Source organism: Schistocerca nitens, chromosome 5 (genome assembly GCF_023898315.1).
Source record: "Schistocerca nitens isolate TAMUIC-IGC-003100 chromosome 5, iqSchNite1.1, whole genome shotgun sequence".
NCBI classification, from domain to species: domain Eukaryota; kingdom Metazoa; phylum Arthropoda; class Insecta; order Orthoptera; family Acrididae; genus Schistocerca; species Schistocerca nitens.
The window spans coordinates 566,131,136-566,151,151 of record NC_064618.1 but is presented as its reverse complement, the minus strand read 5'-3'; the positions used below and the strand labels follow the sequence as shown (position 1 = coordinate 566,151,151).

Below are 20,016 nucleotides of genomic sequence, written 5' to 3'. Positions count from 1 at the left end.
CATTAGCCTACAAGATTGTGGTCTGAGTCTGTTTCTTGGTATCAGTTAAAACAAATATCTGATTTTGGACTCTCTGTCTCACCATATTGTAATCTCACTTGTATCTTCCTGTGCCCCAGAGCATTTTCACATATATCTTCTCCTTGTGTGATTCTTGAATAATGTGTTTGCTACTGTTAGCTGAAATTTATTGCAGAGCTCCAGGAGCCTTTTTTCCCCTCTGATTACTATTAGTGAACCTGTACTCTCCAGTAACCCTGTCTTCTTCTCTGTCCCCAACTACAGCTTTCCAATCCCCATCAATTATGAAATTTTATAAAATTTCCATCTTCCTTTACATACTGAGTTACCCATTCAATGTCCTTATACACTCTCTCTTCATCATTTACTTGTGACAGTAGTATGTACACCTGAACTCCCGTTTATGTTGGTTTGCAGTTAAATCTGATGAGAATAATCCTATCCTCTTCACAATAACTCACTCTTTGCTCTATCTTCCTATCCGTAACAGACCCTACCCAGTTATTCCATTTTCTACTGTTCTTGATATTATCCTGAATCAGACTGACCACAAATACTTATCTACTTTCCATTTTATTTCAGTGGCTGCTACTGTATCTAGAATGAGTCTTTACATTTCTCTTTTCAGATTTCTGTCTCACCTACTTCAGTCAGAGTTCTGACATTCAATGCTTGGGCTCACAGAATGTCATTTCTTTCAGTGATTACCAACATGAATTGCCACAGTGGTGAACCATTCACACCACAGAAATTGTCTCTTGACTGAATGACAAGTCCCCTTATGCAATCAGCACAGGTGCATTGCCATGCAGAAGTACAAATCAAGACCATCTGTTGTAATATAACATGCTTTTAGAAAGAAAAGGTAAAATGTGATCATCCAAATAATGAAAGGAAGAAGAGATCATAATAGAATTCTTGAACTCAGTACATCATTCTGCTACATCTTCAGGTGAATGGGAGATCACCAGGATTTCAGACAAGGGTGCAAATATCAGGTAGTGCTTCAGTGGAAAAAAAGAATTCTTCAGAGTAGCAGTGAAGATAATGCCCAGACCATGATGGAGCGTTTTACACAAGGTACCACCATCACCAATCAAGAATCAGATTTCCAGCCTTTCTGCAGGAAATGTATTTTAATTGTACTGACATTCCTGTTCTAAGGGGATGCACAAATCTTGGAAAGGATTACATGAGCAGAGGTGAGGTTGACTGTGTAAACTGATTCATGGGTAAAACATCTACAGAATTGTAAACGAGAAGGACAAAACTGTATGTTCAACACATTGTAGAACATCCACATTTTTGTACTTTTATTTATAAATATTAAATAACTTTGTTTATGACATGACACATATCACTTATGTGCTGTCACCGTTAGAGACCTTCACGCATTTGTTGCTATAGTACGTACGGTGTATAAGATACCAATATGCTCCATCTACTTATAATCATCAGAGGTTTTAGTTGGCACAGCTCTCACTGACTTCATAATGTAACTGCCCAGCAGATATAACTTGCTAGGTGATTTCAGTCCACACAGTGTGCTGTGGCACTACCTCCAGATATGTACTTGTGACAAGCTTTGTAACTGCTTGGGAGCTACGTATTCTCAGCATTGGCTGACATATAATGTTTGTTACTTTTACGGCATTACCTGCGCTACATATCTTCTTCTCTTTCCTCCAGCCCTCGCATATTGTTCAGTGGGAAGTTGCCAATGATCTGCATTCTGCTGATCAGTTACGATTCTGCCTCCATCTCTCAGATGGCGAGTCCATGGGAGAGCCAAAGATGCGTGGGTAACAGAGCAAACTGAACATTTTACTCTTGAGAGCGAGAGTGCAGAAAATGGCTGGAGCCGAAATTACAAGCCATGCTATACAGGAGTGAATCACATTAGTCAGTGTAAATAACTGCTCACAAAACTAAAGAGTCATTGGAACTGCAGCTGTGTAGTGCAAAACAATACACATTATGAAAACCCACAAGAATTCTTAATGTGCTATTCATATGACATAGTTGTTGTCATGCAGTGTAGTCAAGGGCGGAAAAGCAATGTAACAGTAATTACTATAATGGGTTCACAGTTTTGTGGCATAATCAGTGGACTAGAAAGCAGCAACATGATGCTAGTGTCATTTTGTGTCCCACATGTGGAATTTTACTTCATATTATTGCATTATTTTTGTTTTTTTAATTTGTGGAAAATAGAAGAACTTAACAAAATAAATGGTTCAGAGTACGTAATAATTCATTTACGCTCCTCAAAAAGGCAGAGCTTGAGGTTTCTTTACCTCTTGATGGCTCAGCCAAACACCTGTGACTTCAATAATTATCTTTATCTATATTTCTTTCCTGGCACCTACTCTGAAGCTTCAACAGTCATTGTGGTTTCTTGGTGCAGAGTAAGGCGACTTTTCTCCTATGGTACATTTTGTCTTTGTACATATATCATCAATGAGGCTTAAGTTTCATTCATAAGGCAACCAGTTGAGGAGAGAAATCACATTCTATTCTGAAAACCGCTGCTGAGCAATTCCTAATAGGCATACCAGAGACTGACCCTGCTGAAACTGACTAATCCCTCAAGATATACATTTTCTAATCAAAAATATCTGGACATGTCTATGTAATATGTAATTGACCACTAGGTGTCATGAAAAGTGGACCCGCCAGTATAAAAGTAGGCAGGGAGTATTATGTTGTCAGTAGAGAGGCAGTGACGGCAGAATGGATTCATCAGGAGAGGTAGCTGACTTCAAGTGTGGATTATATATCGGATGTCACCTGAGTAAGAAATCTACCGGGGACATTTCAACTCTTGTAAAGCTTCATAAGTTGAGTGTTGTTGATGTGATTGTGAAGTGAAAATGTGTAGCAATAGTTGCAGCTAAACCAAGACCAGTCTGACATCATATACTAATGGACAAGGACCATCGAACATTGCAGGGAGTGACTGTAAAAAAATTGCATGAAATTAGTGGAGGGAACTACTCGTGATTCCGAGAATGCTACCAGCAGTCCAGATAGCACAATGACTGTGTATAATTCTTGGTTATGGTGATCATATTCTCCAAAACTTTCGTATGAGAGTGGCGCTATAAATGGCGGTGAATTCTTGTGTGCGATACATTTGTGATGTACACTATTTTGACCATATCATTCCTGCCTACGAACTTTCATCATGGCTACATGCTTATAAGTGTAGAGATTATCGTACCCTGTGTTTGCTCTGTCGCCTCCTCGATCATTACACTCCTTACTTCTCTTCAACTCGTATACTACTATCTGAACAACACAGCCAAAATACTTGTTTTCAACGAAGTAAAATCTGATCTGTACCACTATACAATACTGACATGTTCTCTAAATCATTTTATGTATCAGGAATCTGACTTTGGAACAATCTTTCTCAAGATATTATAGAAATTAAAATCCTTTCAAACTTCAAAAGGCATCTAATGGCCTTCCTTCTGTCACTATAACTATCTCTTCCATATACTTGTCTGCAACTCAATCTCGTCAACCTTCCCTCCCCAACCACTTTTCCTTACCATTATGAACAGAATTCTCTACTGAAATTCACTTGTTCCATAAGCCATTAGCATTTTCATTTCAATCTTGTCCTCTTTCATTACACATTTCACTTCTGATACCAAACAGGGCTTCAAAAATGCTAAACTAAGTAATATCATTCTTGATGCCACCATTCTTTTATTATTATTATTAGTGTTAGCATACTGTCACCTAACCACGAACCCCTTACTGACCATTTCAGATTCCTGCAAGAGATCTTGATTGGTTTGCATTTGTATTGAAAAAATAGATCTTTGGTTGTCGGACTTGTATATATATAAATCATTTCAATGCCCAAATGCAGCTAATATTGTAGAAAACCTTTCAGTAGTATTTGTATGGGTGCTGGATCATGTAAGATGTCTGTTCTCTAAAGATCTGCTCTTCCATTGTGGATGCAAACTCGATCCCTTGCAGGAATCCTAAATGGAAAGTGAGGGATTCATGGGTAGGTCGCTTTGCTAGTAGTATGAGGAGACAGCTCCCACTAAATTGGAAATGCAGGTTCGTGTTCTACTCTGGCACAAATTTTCACCTATTGCCATTGAATCATTTCAATGCCCAAAACCTTTGAATAAGGATCATATAAGGAGTCTGATCTTTCGGACATGTCCAAAAGAACAAACACAACATATACACAAATTATTGTGATTGTTACGTAGTATTTCTTTTATGTGTTGCTCCTGGTCAGTTGTAAGACAGTGCCTTAAGGCCCTAGTCTGGTCTGGCTAGAGAAGCAATAAATAAGTAAAAAGAATGGGATACAATGCTCAAGCAGCTCCTCATAAGCCATGTACATTTCTGTAGCCACTGCTAACTATGCTTGAGTTGGTGTAAAGAGCAATGTCACTGGGCAGCAGATGACTGAAAATGCATAGTTTGGTGTTCTAAATAATCCTATACCCTGTGGTAATCTGATAAAAGGGTTTGGGTTTGACAGATGCACGGAGCACATTACCTGTCATCATGTGTAGTGCCAACGGTGAATTGTGGAGGAGATGGTGTTACGGCATGGGAGTGATTTTTGTGGTTATTGTGTGGTCCTCTTATTGTCCTTGAGAAAACATTAATTTTGGAAGAATATGGACATATTTTACAGCTTTGTGTATTGCGTTCGTTAGGGGAACAATTTTGAGATGATGATTGTATCGGCATGACACCACATCTGTGTAGCAGTGGTTTGTGAACAATAACATTCCTGAAGTGGTTTGGCCTGCCCAGAGTCCTGGCCTGAATCCAATGGAAAGCTTTTGAGATGAGTTAGAATGTTGACTTTGCTCCAGCGTCCAACATCACTAACTTTTGTGGTTTCTGTTCTTGAGGATGAATGAGCTGCTATTACTCACAAGTATTCAGGCTGCTCCTTGAAAGTGTCCCCTGCAGAGTTGAAGCCATCATGAAGGCGAAGAATGAACACATCACATATTAATGTCAGCCAATAGGTGCCTGTATACTTTTGATTTATTAGTGTAGTTGTCATACTTATGGAATCATAATATAGGTTACGCTGGGCAGCATCATGCTGGCCATCTATCTTGTGAAGCATTCTAAGACCCACAGGACAACATACAGCTTCAAACTGTTGCAGACACACAGCCATGCTGAGATGAATCGTGGATTATTTTGAATCAAAATGGGCACTTTGTGGCATATATAAATGTATTGGACCTTGATTTGCAGAGGAAAGGGTGATTAGTCAGAAAATATATTGTGCCTGTCACAATGTTGTTTTCTGTAAATGATAACTGAAAGAATTGGTATTAATGGCAGGGAACCTCCACATTGGTTGCAAGTTTGCTGCTTAATGTGGGTTCCAAACCGTGTTCACTGAACTGGGAAATGCTGTTGTATTTTCTGACTACTTAACCTACTGATACTGGATGTCAGTTTCAGCCTATGACATAAAGATGAGGTGATGTATGTTGTAATACATTCAAAGAAGAAAAGCATTGAGAAACTTTTTTGGTATATCTTATCCACCTTTGTGCTGTGTGCTCAGAAATGCCGTACAGAGCCCCAGGTGCTGTCTAACTACCTTCCTCCACAAGGGCATGGTAACAAACAGCCTGTTGATGGTGAGGCATTTTTGATGAATAATTTTTCTTTTACTTCATTTTATTTACAAGTTAAAAGTATCAGGAAGCAATCATAATTTATTTCACATCTTGTCATACCAGAAATAGCAGTTCTATCAAAAACCTTTTCGCAGCTTTGTTCTTGGCATCTGTCCATTTCTGAACACTTCACACTCCAGAGATCTCAAAGGGCTTCTTCTACAGGGATCAGGTGCCAGTCACCACATAGGGGTTTTCACTTTGTGTAAATGGGCAGTTGTCTGCAGTGCCTGCTATTGCTCATTTCTTTGCAGGGGGTAAAGTGTTTCATTATTGTTCCATTATTTTTAACAGAGAATATCGATGATAAAGGAAGTAAATACTGGATGTGATTAAGTGTCAGACATTCTTAAAATGATAGTATCTAACACACACAATCTTGCACATCAAAACAGTCTGAAGGGATAATAATCTGACAGTTCAATCTCTGGTTGTGTTACTGCTCATGTATATTTGTTCATTGTCAAACTTTGTAGTCATGTATTGCAGCTGGTAGGAAGTCATCACAGGGCTGATAGAAGAACAGAGAACTGAAAAAAATATTCCACAAATAAGCACTGGAACTGACTGCTTGTGCCAACTGTAGGGTTTATATTAATAATATTTTGTTAAGGATTGCCATTCTCTGGTTTCAATATACCACAACTTTATCAGTTTGGTACATAGAAAAGTGTGCTTTCTTATGTACAGAATTGATAAACAGCACATTTTTGTTTTCCCTACATCTGATGAAGGACTTGCTCAATAGCTGATAATATCTAGCAGTCTTTTTTCAGTATGCCTGTCTGCCAGTTAGTGCCTTCTCTATGTGGTGAGCAGCAGTTTACCCATAGCATATTGTTTGTATTCAATACATTCAGATGAAAATTACCTACTTACCAAATATTGTAACAGGAACAGTAGTTTGAACCAGATCCTTGTAACATTGAATATATGTATTTGAGTAATTTAATGTGTTTCTAAAACTCAGATTGGTTGGCTCCATTTGCGTGCTTTTTTTCCTCTCATTTCCATACGGAGCCATTTTTAATGCATTTTGAAGATATTTTCTTACTATCTTTGTTTTATCTTTTTTAAACATTCATGCATGTAATTTATATGTACTATGTCACAAATTTACTCACATAAGATATTTTTATAGGAAGAAACACATGGACTTGCCAGCTAGTGATAATGATAACATTCAGGTCATTCATATGAGAAAAGATGATGTGGAAGAAGGCAGATTTCTCTCTCTCACACAATTATTCGAAGCAAAGTTCATGGAGAAGCCATCATTCTACGTCCGCGTTCCAGGAAGGTAGTTATGATGCACAGCGATTGCTAATTTAAATACCGAAGTATATGACCACTGGTGCGAATGTGTCATGAAATGTCAGATTGCGTGTAATGCTTTTGGAATTTTCCGTTTGTTGTTTGGAGAAACTCTTAATAATGTAAGTTCTTGTGTGGTTTATTGAATGTCTGTGTACCAACTGCTGGTTGGTAGCTAGTACATATGGACTTCCATAATGTATTCACTTGTAGGGTTTGATGTTTAGTATGTAGCATACACTTTTTCCCATTTATGTTGCCTTTCAACTATATATTCTCACAGAAAATCCTTAATACCTACCTACTTAACTATCTCAACTGCTCAAAACTAAATGTACAAGAAGCAAGGAAACTAGAATCTTATTTATTTACCTACCTCTCTTATTAATCTAGGTGAAGTTTCAGATAGTGAAGTAAATACAGATCAGACAATGTTGTGTAGAGATTTTTGACAGCATTTAATAAATGTTAACTGTGACTACAGTCACTTTAATTTTCATAATTTCGAGGTGAACAATGGCCTCTACATTCATGTACTGTATGTATATCTAATAAGTCAGTTGTGAATTATCTCTTCAGATATTTTATCTATGCCTTGCATCTCTCTTGATTTGGGGTTTAATGACTTTTTCTGTTATCCATCTTTTACCAGTTTCTATTTGCATTTCCTTGTCAGTGAAGAGACATTCATTGTAGTTCCAAAAACAAGATATTTGGCTTGTTATTTAGTGTGCCAGCACTCTTGCAGTTGTTTCTGTCATGGGACTATTAAATCTCTTATCACCAGAATTACCTTAATGTATCTCTTTCCATTAATGATTATATAATGGTAAGACAGATATTTAGGAACCAGGTTTTAAATTGTAAGACGTTTCCAGGGGCAGATGTGGACTCTGACCACAATCTATTGGTTATGAACTGTAGATTAAAACTGAATAAACTGCAAAAAGGTGGGAATTTAAGGAGATGGGACCTGGATAAACTGAAAGAACCAGAGGTTGTACAGAGTTTCAAGGAGAGCATAAGGGAACAATTGACAGGAATGGGGGAAAGAAATACAGTAGAAGAAGAATGGGTAGCTTTGAGGGATGAAGTAGTGAAGGAAGCAGAGGATAAAGTAGGTAAAAAGACGAGGGCTAGTAGAAATCCTTGGGTAACAGAAGAAATATTGAACTTAATTGATCAGAGGAGAAAATATAAAAATGCGGTAAATGAAGCAGGCAAAAAGGAATACAAACGTCTCAAAAATGAGATCGACAGGAATTGCAAAATGGCTAAGCAGGGGTGGCTAGAGGATAAATGTAAGGATGTAGAGGCTTGTCTCACCAGGGGTAAGATGGATACTGCCTACAGGAAAATTAAAGAAGACCTTTGGAGAAAAGAGAACCACTTGTATGAATATCAAGAGCTCAGATGGAAACCCAGTTCTAAGCAAAGAAGGGAAAGCAGAAAGGTGGAAGGAGTATATAGAGGGTCTATACAAGGGCGATGTACTTGAGGACAATATTATGGAAATGGAAGAGGATGTGGATGAAGATGAAATGGGAGATATGATACTGCGTGATGAGTTTGACAGAGCACTGAGAGACCTGAGTTGAAACAAGGCCCTGGGAGTAGACAACATTCCATTAGAGCTATTGACAGCCTTGGGAGAGCCAATCCTGACAAAACTCTACCATCTGGTGAGCAAGATATGAGACAGGCGAAATACCCTCAGACTTCAAGAAGAATATAATAATTCCAATCCCAAAGAAAGCAGGTGTTGACAGATGTGAAAATTACCGAACTATCAGTTTAATAAGTCACGACTGCAAAATACTAACACGAATTCTTTACAGACGAATGGAAAAACTGGTAGAAGCCGACCTCGGGGAAGATCAGTTTGGATTCCGTAGAAATATAGGAACACGTGAGGCAATATTGACCCTACGACTTATATTAGAAACTAGATTAAGGAAAGGCAAACCTACGTTTCTAGCATTTGTAGACTTAGAGAAAGCTTTTAACAATGTTGACTGGAATACTCTCTTTCAAATTCTGAAGGTGGCACGGGTAAAATACAGGGAGCGAAAGGCTATTTACAACTTGTACAGAAACCAGATGGCAGTTATAAGAGTCGAGGGACATGAAAGGGAAGCAGTGATTGGGAAGGGAGTGAGGCAGGGTTGTAGCCTCTCCCCGATGTTATTCAATCTGTATATTGAGCAAGCAGTGAAGGAAACAAAAGAAAAATTCGGATTGGGTATTAAAATCCATGGAGAAGAAATAAAAACTTTGAGGTTTGCCGATGACATTGTAATTCTGTCAGAGACAGCAAAGGACTTGGAAGAGCAGTTGAACGGAATGGATAGTGTCTTGAAAGGAGGATACAGGATGAACATCAACAAAAGTAAAACGAGGATAATGGAATGTAGTCGAATTAAGTCGGGTGATGCTGAGGGAATTAGATTAGGAAATGAGACACTTAAAGTAGTAAAGGAGTTTTGTTATTTGGGGAGCAAAATAACTGATGATGGTCGAAGTAGAGAGGATATAAAATGTAGACTGGCAATGGGAAGGAAAGCGTTTCTGAAGAAGAGAAATTTGTTAACATTGAGTATAGATTTAAATGTCAGGAAGTCGTTTCTGAAAGTATTTGTATGGAGTGTAGCCATGTATGGAAGTGAAACATGGACGATAAATAGGTTGGACAAGAAGAGAATAGAAGCTTTTGAAATGTGGTGCTACAGAAGAATGCTGAAGATTAGATGGGTAGATCATATAACAAATGAGGAGATATTGAATAGAATTGGGGAGAAGAGAAATTTGTGGCACAACTTGACTAGTAGAAGGGATCGGTTGGTAGGACATGTTCTGAGGCATCAAGGGATCACCAATTTAGTATTGGAGGGCAGCGTGGAGGGTAAAAATCGTAGAGGGAGACCAAGAGATGAATACACTAAGCAGATTCAGAAGGATGTAGGTTGCAGTAGTTACTGGGAGATGAAGAAGCTTGCACAGGATAGAGTAGCATGGAGAGCTGCATCAAACCAGTCTCAGGACTGAAGACCACAACAACAACAACAACAACATCTCTTTCCAAAGGTTTGTGGTTCCATCAAGCCTGGCCTACATGTAACTTTTGTCATTCTTGTATGATCATGCAAGACTGATGACAAGTATGACACAAACCACACAGCTACACTATTCAAACTTTTGCTCAGTTTTTCCAAAATAGTCATGGAAGAAGAACTGCCATCAATGACAGCTGCACTATGTGCTCTAAGAAAAGAAAGCATACATGTTGTTCACAATGGTGCCGAGATTAGTTATTGAAGAGAGGGGAATTCCCCCGTGTGAACTTCCTTCGAGAACTACAGCAGGAACTAGAAAATTGGAGCAATTATGTACTTATGGACACTGAAATGTACAGTAAACTGTTAATGCTTGTAACCCCAGAAATTGAAAAAGAAGATAATGTCATGATGGCAGCTATAAGCTTCCACTGGGTCATTCTGGTTTTTAGTAATTGACAGGCACAAGGACCTTGAATTGAATAATTTTGTATTAGGTACATAATAAATAATAATTTTTACCCATGAAAATTACAAGTGATTTTCATTACTTAACTCATTTTCAGACTCTTCTATGTCTGACAGTGATATTTGACATTCAAAGAGGGAATTAAATAAATTTACCACAATGAATGTTTATAAACTTCTTCTGTTCCAGCTCCAGACCTCATATACCCTATAATTTTTGCACTCTAGATTAGATTAGATTTACTTTCATTCCAATTGACCCGTAGTAAGGAGGTGCTCCAGGATGTGGGACATGTCTGAAAAACAACAATATATGACAAATATTTACAACTCAAACAAATAAGCTAATGTAACATTCCACAGGTCCCGAGTAGAGTGATCATCATTTTTTAATGAACACTATATGAAAGAATCATTTTACAAATACTAGTGCACTGAATTTAAAATAAAAAAGTTTTTTTATTTGTTTATAAGGTAATAAACGTGTAATACAACTACTGTAAAACTTATTTACAATGAACACATTACTGCACTGAAATGGTGCAGAAGTTTTATTAAAGTCTTTAAATATGTCTGCTTGTGTCTGTATATGTGTGGATGGATATGTGTGTGTGTGCGAGTGTATACCCGTCCTTTTTTCCCCCTAAGGTAAGTCTTTCCGCTCCCGGGATTGGAATGACTCCTTACCCTCTCCCTTAAAACCCACATCCTTTCGTCTTTCCCTCTCCTTCCCTCTTTCCTGATGAGGCAACAGTTTGTTGCGAAAGCTTGAATTTTGTGTGTGTGTTTGTGTTTGTTTGTGTGTCTATCGACCTGCCAGCGCTTTCGTTCGGTAAGTCACATCATCTTTGTGTGTGCCGAACGAAAGCGCTGGCAGGTCGATAGGCCCACACTTTCCACCTTCTAATACCATGTCACCCTCACAACACCCCCACAACGACCCCATTAAGTTTTGTTTACATTCCCTCCGCAAACATGCCTTCGCCCTAGCCAGATTACGCTCCCATATTCTATTTTCTCAGGCTTGTCTGACATTTGGCATTACCCCCAAAGGCCTCACACTTAAAGTTCCCATCTCTGGCTGCAACCCTTCTTTCCATCAGTCCCTATACCAGTTCCAAACTGAACAATCCATTGCCCTCACCCACCTAATCCTTCACCTACACATCAACTCAGCCAACGAACACACCCGTCAACTCCTATCCTAATAAAGGTCCTCAATCTTTCCTCTCCCACATCCACACCGGCTGTTCAGAGCATCCTCCTACAGGCCAACCGTAAATTAGAACAGCATGCCACCCTCCACCTCAAAAAACTATCAAATCTCCTGGTTTCCCACCTCCGGAAAGGCAACTCACTCACCCTTCACAACCTTTCAAGCAAACCTCAACCTCCTCTCATTGCACACAAACCCAGTCTCTCCCATCTACTCAATCTCCCACTTCCAGCTCCACTCCCTCCAAAACCTCAAAATTCCAATCAACACAATCTGGAACCACAACACCCTAATTCAGTAGTTAACCTTTCCTCCAAACCTCTCTCCCAATCCGAAACCTCTGTCCTATCCAAAGGCCTCACCTTCAGCCCCACTCCAAGATTCAACCAAACAGCCCTCGTCAAAGATTTACTGTCCTACACTCGTACTCTCTGCTGGAAATATCACTTTGCCACGAAGAAAAATGATCCTAATCCTACTCCTAATGATCCAACTCCCCAAATTGAACCCTGCCTGGAACAGTTCCGTACTCCGTCGCAGCGGGACCCACCTCCTCTTCCTCAAAACCACCCTCTCCAAACCTTCCAGGAATTTCTGACTTCCAGCCTTGCATCTCAATCCTCCTTCAAAAACCTTAATCCTACTCCCAACATCACCACTGCTGAAGCCCAGGCTATCTGTGATCTGAAGGCTGACCGATCCATCAGCATTCTTCCGGCGGACAAGGGTTCCACGACCGTGGTACTTGATCGTCGGAAGTATGTGGCTAGGGACTGCGTCAGCTTACAGACAACACCACATACAAAGTTTGCCAAGGTAACCCCATTCCTGATGTCCAGGCGGAGCTTCAAGGAATCCTCAGAACCTTAGGCCCCCTGCAAAACCTTTCACCTGACTCCATAAACCTCCTGACCCCACCGACACCCCGCACCCCTACCTTCTACCTTCTTCCTTCTTCCTAAAGGCCGCAAACCCAATCATCCCGGCTGCCCCATTGTAGCTGGTTACCAAGCCCCCACAGAACGTATCTCTGCCTACGTAGATCAACACCTTCAACCCATTACATGCACTCTCCCATCCTTCATCAAAGACACCAACCACTTTCTCGAACGCCTGGAATCCTTACCCAATCTGTTACCCCCGGAAACCATCCTTGTAACCATTGATGCCACTTCCTTATACACAAATATTCCGCACGTCCAGGGCCTCGCTGCGATGGAGCATTTCCTTTCACGCCGGTCACCTGCCACCCTACCTAAAACCTCTTTCCTCATCACCTTAGCCAGCTTCATCCTGACCCACAACTTCTTCACTTTTGAAGGCCAGACATACCAACAATTAAAGGGAACAGCCATGGGTACCAGGATGGCCCCCTCGTACGCCAACCTATTCATGGGTCGCTTAGAGGAAGCCTTCTTGCTTACCCAGGCCTGCCAACCTAAAGTTTGGTACAGATTTATTGATGACATCTTCATGATCTGGACTCACAGTGAAGAAGAACTCCAGAATTTCCTCTCCAACCTCAACTCCTTTGGTTCCATCAGATTCACCTGGTCCTACTCCAAATCCCATGCCACTTTCCTTGACGTTGACCTCCACCTGTCCAGTGGCCAGCTTCACACGTCCGTCCACATCAAACCCACCAACAAGCAACAGTACCTCCATTATGACAGCTGCCACCCATTCCACATCAAACGGTCCCTTCCCTACAGCCTAGGTCTTCGTGGCAAACGAATCTGCTCCAGTCCGGAATCCCTGAACCATTGCACCAACAACCTGACAACAGCTTTCGCATCTCGCAACTACCCTCCCGACCTGGTACAGAAGCAAATAACCAGAGCCACTTCCTCATCCCCTCGAACCCAGAATCCCCCACAGAAGAACCACAAAAGTGCCCCACTTGTGACAGGATACTTTCCGGGACTGGACCAGACTCTGAATGTGGCTCTCCAGCAGGGATACGACTTCCTCAAATCCTGCCCTGAAATGAGATCCATCCTTCATGAAATCCTCCCCACTCCACCAAGAGTGTCTTTCCGCCGTCCACCTAACCTTCGTAACCTCTTAGTTCATCCCTATGAAATCCCCAAACCACCTTCCCTACCCTCTGGCTCCTATCCTTGTAACCGCCCCCGGTGTAAAACCTGTCCCATGCACCCTCCCACCACCACCTACTCCAGTCCTGTAACCCGGAAGGTGTACACGATCAAAGGCAGAGCCACATGTGAAAGCACCCATGTGATTTACCAACTGACCTGCCTACACTGTGATGCATTCTATGTGGGAATGACCAGCAACAAACTGTCCATTCACATGAATGGACACAGGCAGACAGTGTTTGTTGGTAATGAGGATCACCCTGTGGCTAAACATGCCTTGGTGCACGGCCAGCACATCTTGGCACAGTGTTACACCGTCCGGGTTATCTGGATACTTCCCACCAACACCAACCTATCCGAACTCCGGAGATGGGAACTTGCTCTTCAATATATCCTCTCTTCCCGTTACCCACCAGGCCTCAATCTCCGCTAATTTCAAGTTGCCGCCACTCATACCTCACCTGTCATTCATCATCATCTTTGCCTCTTCACTTCCGCCTCGACTGACATCTCTGCCCAAACTCTTTGTCTTTAAATATGTCTGCTTGTGTCTGTATATGTGGATGGATATGTGTGTGTGTGCGCGAGTGTATACCTGTCCTTTTTTCCCCCTAAGGTAAGTCTTTCCGCTCCCGGAATTGGAATGACTCCTTACCCTCTCCCTTAAAACCCACATCCTTTTGTCTTTCCCTCTCCTCCCCTCTTTCCTGACGAAGCAACAGTTGGTTGCGAAAGCTAGAATTTTGTGTGTGTGTTTGTGTTTGTTTGTGTGTCTATTGACCTGCCAGCACACACACACACACAAATCAGTTGGTTCTACTGAGAAATTCTTCAATGGAGTAGAAGGAGTTGGCCACCAATAAATCCTTTAGGCTTCTCTTAAACTGAATTTCATTGGTTGTTAAGCTTTTTATGGCTGCTGGAAAGTTATTGAAAATGCGTGTTCCTGAATAATGCACACCTTTTTGTCCAAGACTAAGTGACTTTAAACCCTTGTGAAGATTATTCTTATTTCTGGTATTGATTCCATGAATTGAGCTGTTGGTTTAAAAAAGTGATATATTTTTAATGACAAATGTCATTAAAGAATAAATATATTGGGAAGCAGTAGTTAGTATCCCTAGTTCCCTAAACAGGCTTCTGCAGGATGTTCTTGAGCTCACACCACATAACTCTTAGTGCACGTTTTTGTGCCAGGAAAACTTTAGCTTGGCTTGATGAATTACCCAAAAAAAATAATCCCATATGACATTACAGAATGAAAGTAAGCATTGTTGCCAGCTTTTTCATTTTTATATCCCCTATGTCTGACACAATTCACATTGCAAATAGAGATTTGTTAAGATGCTTCAGCAGTTCTGTGGTGTGCTTTTCCCAGTTGAATTTATTATCAAGCTGTAATCCCAAGAATTTAACACTGTCCACTTCTTCTATCTGCTTGTCATCATATGTTAGGCATATACTTGTGCGGCACCCCTTACAAGTTCTGAACTGCATGTAGTGTGTTTTTCAAAGTTTAGTGACACAAGGAATTGGCTAGGAACCAGTGATTAATGTCCACAAATATTTTATTAGCTGATCTTTCTAAGACTACACTTGATTTGCTATTTATTGCAATGTTTGTATAATCGGCAAACAAAATGAACCTGGCTTCTGGTAATGTTACTGATGAAAGGTCATTGATATACACAAGAAAAAGTAAGGGCCCTAAAATGGAACCTTGTGGGAACCCATGTGTAATTAGTTCCCAATTGGATGATGCCTGATAGTTTGATACATGTCTCTTTTCTAATAACAAGCTTTGTTTCCTGCCAAAGATATAAGATTTGAACCATTTTGCAGCACTTCCTGTTACACTATAATATTCTAATTTACTTAAAAGGATATTGTGATTTACACAGTCAAATGCCTTTGACAGATCACAAAATATACCAGTTGCCTGCAATTTTTTATCTAATGAATTAAGCACATTTTCACTGTAAGTGTAGATGTTGTTGTTGTTGTTGTTGTGGTTGTGGTTGTGGTTGTGGTCTTCAGTCCTGAGACTGGTTTGATGCAGCTCTCCATGCTACTCTATCCTGTGCAAGCTTCTTTTTATTTATTTATTTATTTATTTATTGTTCCGTGGGACCACATTTAGGAGAAGTCTCCATGGTCATGGAACGAGTCAATACATGAAATTATAACACGATTGTAGAAACAGATAAAATGAAATATAAGAAACATATTCAGGCGACAAGTCGTTAGTTTAAATAAAGAAAATCAAGAATGTAACACTGGAATTTGCTTAATTTTTTAGCTCTTCCAGGAGCTCCTCGACAGAATAGGAGGAGTGAGCCATGAGGAAACTCTTCAGTTTAGACTTACAAGTGTTTGGGCTACTACTAAGATTTTTGAGTTCTTGTGGTAGCTTATTGAAAATGGATGCAGCAGAATACTGCACTCCTTTCTGCACAAGAGTCAAGGAAGTGCATTCCACATGCAGATTTGATTTCTGCCTAGTATTAACTGAGTGAAAGCTGCTAACTCTTGGGAATAAGCTAATATTGCTAACAACAAACGACATTAAAGAAAATACATACTGTGAGGGCAATGTCAAAATTCCCAGACTATTGAATAGGGGTCGACAAGAGGTTTTCGAACTTACACCATACATAGCTCGAACAGCCCGTTTTTGAGCCAAAAATACCCTTTTTGAATCAGAAGAATTACCCCAAAAAATAATACCATATGACATAAGTGTATGAAAATATGCGAAGTATACTACTTTTTGTGTTGAAATGTCACTTATTTCAGATACTGGTAAATAAAGCGGCATTTAGTTTCTGAACAAGATCCTGAACATGGGCTTTCCACAACAGCTTGCTATCTATCCGTACGCCAAGGAACTTGAACTGTTCCGTCTCGCTTATAAAATGCCCATTCTGTCTGATTAAAATGTCAGTTCTTGTTGAATTGTGAGTTAGAAACTGTAAAAACTGAGTCTTACTGTGATTTAGCATCAAATTATTTTCCACAAGCCACGAACTTATATCATGAACTACATTATTTGATAATGTTTCAATATTACACACAAGATCCTTCACTACCAAGGTGGTGTCATCAGCAAACAGAAATATTTTTGAATCACCTGTAATACTAGAAGGCATATCATTTATATAAACAAGAAACAGCAGTGGCCCCAGCACCGACCCCTGGGGAACGCCCCATTTAACAGTGCCCCATTGGGACTGAACATCATTACCACTCTCAATATTGCGGAGGATTACCTTCTGCTTTCTGTTCTTAAAGTAGGAGGCGAATCAATTGTAAGCTACTCCCCTTACTCCATAATGTTCCAACTTCTGCAGTAATATTTTGTGGTCAACACAGTCAAAAGCCTTCGTTAAATCAAAGAAAACACCTAACGTTCGCAACCTTTTATTTAATCCGTCCAAAACCTCACAGAGAAAAGAGACTATAGCATTTTCAGTTGTTAAGCCATTTCTAAAACCAAACTGTACATTTGACAGCAAATTATGTGAATTTAAATGCTGCAGTAACCTTGTATATACAACCCTCTCGATAACTTTAGCAAACACCGATGGCATAGAAATAAGTCTATAATTGTCAACATTATCCCTGTCTCCCTTTTTATAAAGTGGCTTCACTACCGAGTACTTTAATCGGTCAGGAAACCGACCACTCCTAAAGGAAAAGTTACAGATATGGCTAAGTACTGAGCTAACATACGTGGAACAATACTTCAGTATTCTGCTAGATACCCTGTCATATCCATGAGGGTTCTTGGTCTTTAGTGATTTAATTATTAACTCAATCTCCCTCTTGTCAGTATCATGGAGGAGCATTTCAGGTAACAGTCTCGGAACACGTTTTTCTAAGAGCGCTATATGATTCCCTGTTGGGACTAGGTTTCTATTTAGTTCACCTGCTATATTCAGAAAGTGATTATTAAGTACTGTACATATATGCGACTTATCAGTAACACGGACATCCCCACTACGCACTGATTCTATATTCTCGACCTGTCTCTGCAGACCAGCCACTTCCTTTACGACTGACCATATGGTTTTAATTTTATCCTGAGACTTAGCTATTCTATCTGCATACCACATACTTTTTGCCTTCCTAATAACTTTTTTAAGCACCTTACAATACTGTTTGTAATGGGCTGCTGCATTTAGATTTTGACTGTTTCTAACGTTTTGATATAATTGCCACTTTGTTCTACAAGATATTCTTATCCCATTAGTCAGCCACCCAGGCTGCCTGTTTGTGTTAGTACCCTGTTTTGAACGTTCTAACGGAAAGCAACTTTCAAAGAGCACGAGAAAAGTCTTGAGGAAAGCATTATATTTATCGTCTACTGAATCAGCACTATAAACATCTTGCCACTCTTGTTCCTTGATAAGGTTTACAAAAGTATGTACAGCAACTGGATCAGCTTTCCTAAAATGTTGGTAACTATATTTAACATGTGTTGCAGCACAAAAATCTTTTAGACTTAAAATTTGTGCATCATGATCTGAAAGGCCATTCACCTTTTTGCTAACAGAATGCCCTTCTAATAATGACGAATGAACAAAAATATTGTCTATGGTTGTTCTACTGTTCCCTTGCACTCTCGTTGGAAAGAATACGGTTTGCATAAGATTATATGAATTAAGGAGGTCTACCAGCATCCTTTTCCATGCACAATCACTTATACAATTAATATTGAAGTCACCACATATAACTAACTTTTTGTATTTCCTATAAAGTGAACCAAGAACCTCCTCTAGCTTTAGCAAAAATGTTGTGAAATCGGAGTCTGGGGATCTATAAATAACAACAGTAAGAAGTTTAGCTCCACTAAATTTAACCACACCTGCACAACATTCAAACACCTTTTCAGTGCAGTACTTTGAAACATCAATTGACTCAAATGGGATACCGTTTTTCACATACATGGCTACTCCCCCACACCGCAAAGAGCTCCTAGAAAAGCTGCCAGCCAACCTGTATCCTGGTAAAGGAAGCCTCTGAATTATCTCCTTATTTAAGAAGTGTTCAGATATACCAATAATTTCAGAGTCAACATCTATAAGCAGTTCACTAACTTTATCTCTAATACCTTGTATATTTTGATGAAATATACTAATTCCCTCATTAATCGGATACCCAAGCTTTGTAGAAAGTGGTTTCTTTGTTAGAGAGACTTCCCTTAAGCAGGAATACCTATCAGCTGACTTCAATCTAAAAAAGGTACAGCTCTAACACCCACAACTACCGGAATTTTCCCATGAGTGATCCCACCACCCCCACCTATGCTGTCACCTATAAGTTTTGCCAACCTCCCCTTCCCATACCTGTTGAGGTGCAGGCCATGTCTAGTGAAACCCGTCCTGCTGATAGACTCCACCAACACCACTGAAATGTGACTCATGCCTTCTGTCATCAGCGCACCCCCAAGTCTCATGTTATTACGCCTGACGGCTGTATCTCCCGGTACCTACTGCAACCTACATCCTTCTGAATCTGCTTAGTGTATTCATCTCTTGGTCTCCCTCTACGATTTTTACCCTCCACGCTGCCCTCCAATACTAAATTGGTGATCCCTTGATACCTCAACACATGTCCTACCAACCGATCCCTTCTTCTAGTCAAGTTGTGCCACCAGCTCCTCTTCTCCCCAATTCTATTCAATATCTCCTCATTAGTTATGTGATCTACCCATCTAATCTTCAGCATTCTTCTGTAGCACCACATTTCGAAAGCTTCTATTCTCTTCTTGTCCAAACTATTTATTGTCCGTGTTTCACTTCCATACATGGCTACACTCCATACAAATACTTAAAGAAACAACTTCCTGACACTTAAATCTATACTCAATGTTAACAAATTTCTCCTCTTCAGAAACGCTTTCCTTGCCATTGCCAGTCTACATTTTATATCCTCTCTACTTCGACCATCATCAGTTATTTTGCTCCCCAAATAGCAAAACTCCTTTACTACTTTAAGTGTCTCATTCCCTAATCTAATTCCCGCAGCATCACCCCACTTAATTCGACTACATTCCATTATCCTCGTTTTGCTTTTGTTGATGTTAATCTAATATCCTTCTTTCAAGACACTGTCCATTCCGTTCAACTGCTCTTCCAAGTCCTTTGCTG

General features: G+C 40.0%; 1 protein-coding gene across 1 annotated transcript in view; it reads left to right on the top strand.

Moving 5' to 3' along the window:
- LOC126259959 (N-acetylgalactosamine kinase) overlaps nt 1–20,016 on the top strand; it is an 86,637-nt gene that overhangs the window by 7,158 nt on the left and 59,463 nt on the right. The window contains exon 3 of the mRNA XM_049957070.1: nt 6,856–7,014. Coding sequence (XP_049813027.1) covers nt 6,866–7,014 — 149 coding nt within the window. The 5' untranslated portion in view covers nt 6,856–6,865. The remainder of the gene's footprint in view (nt 1–6,855; nt 7,015–20,016) is intronic.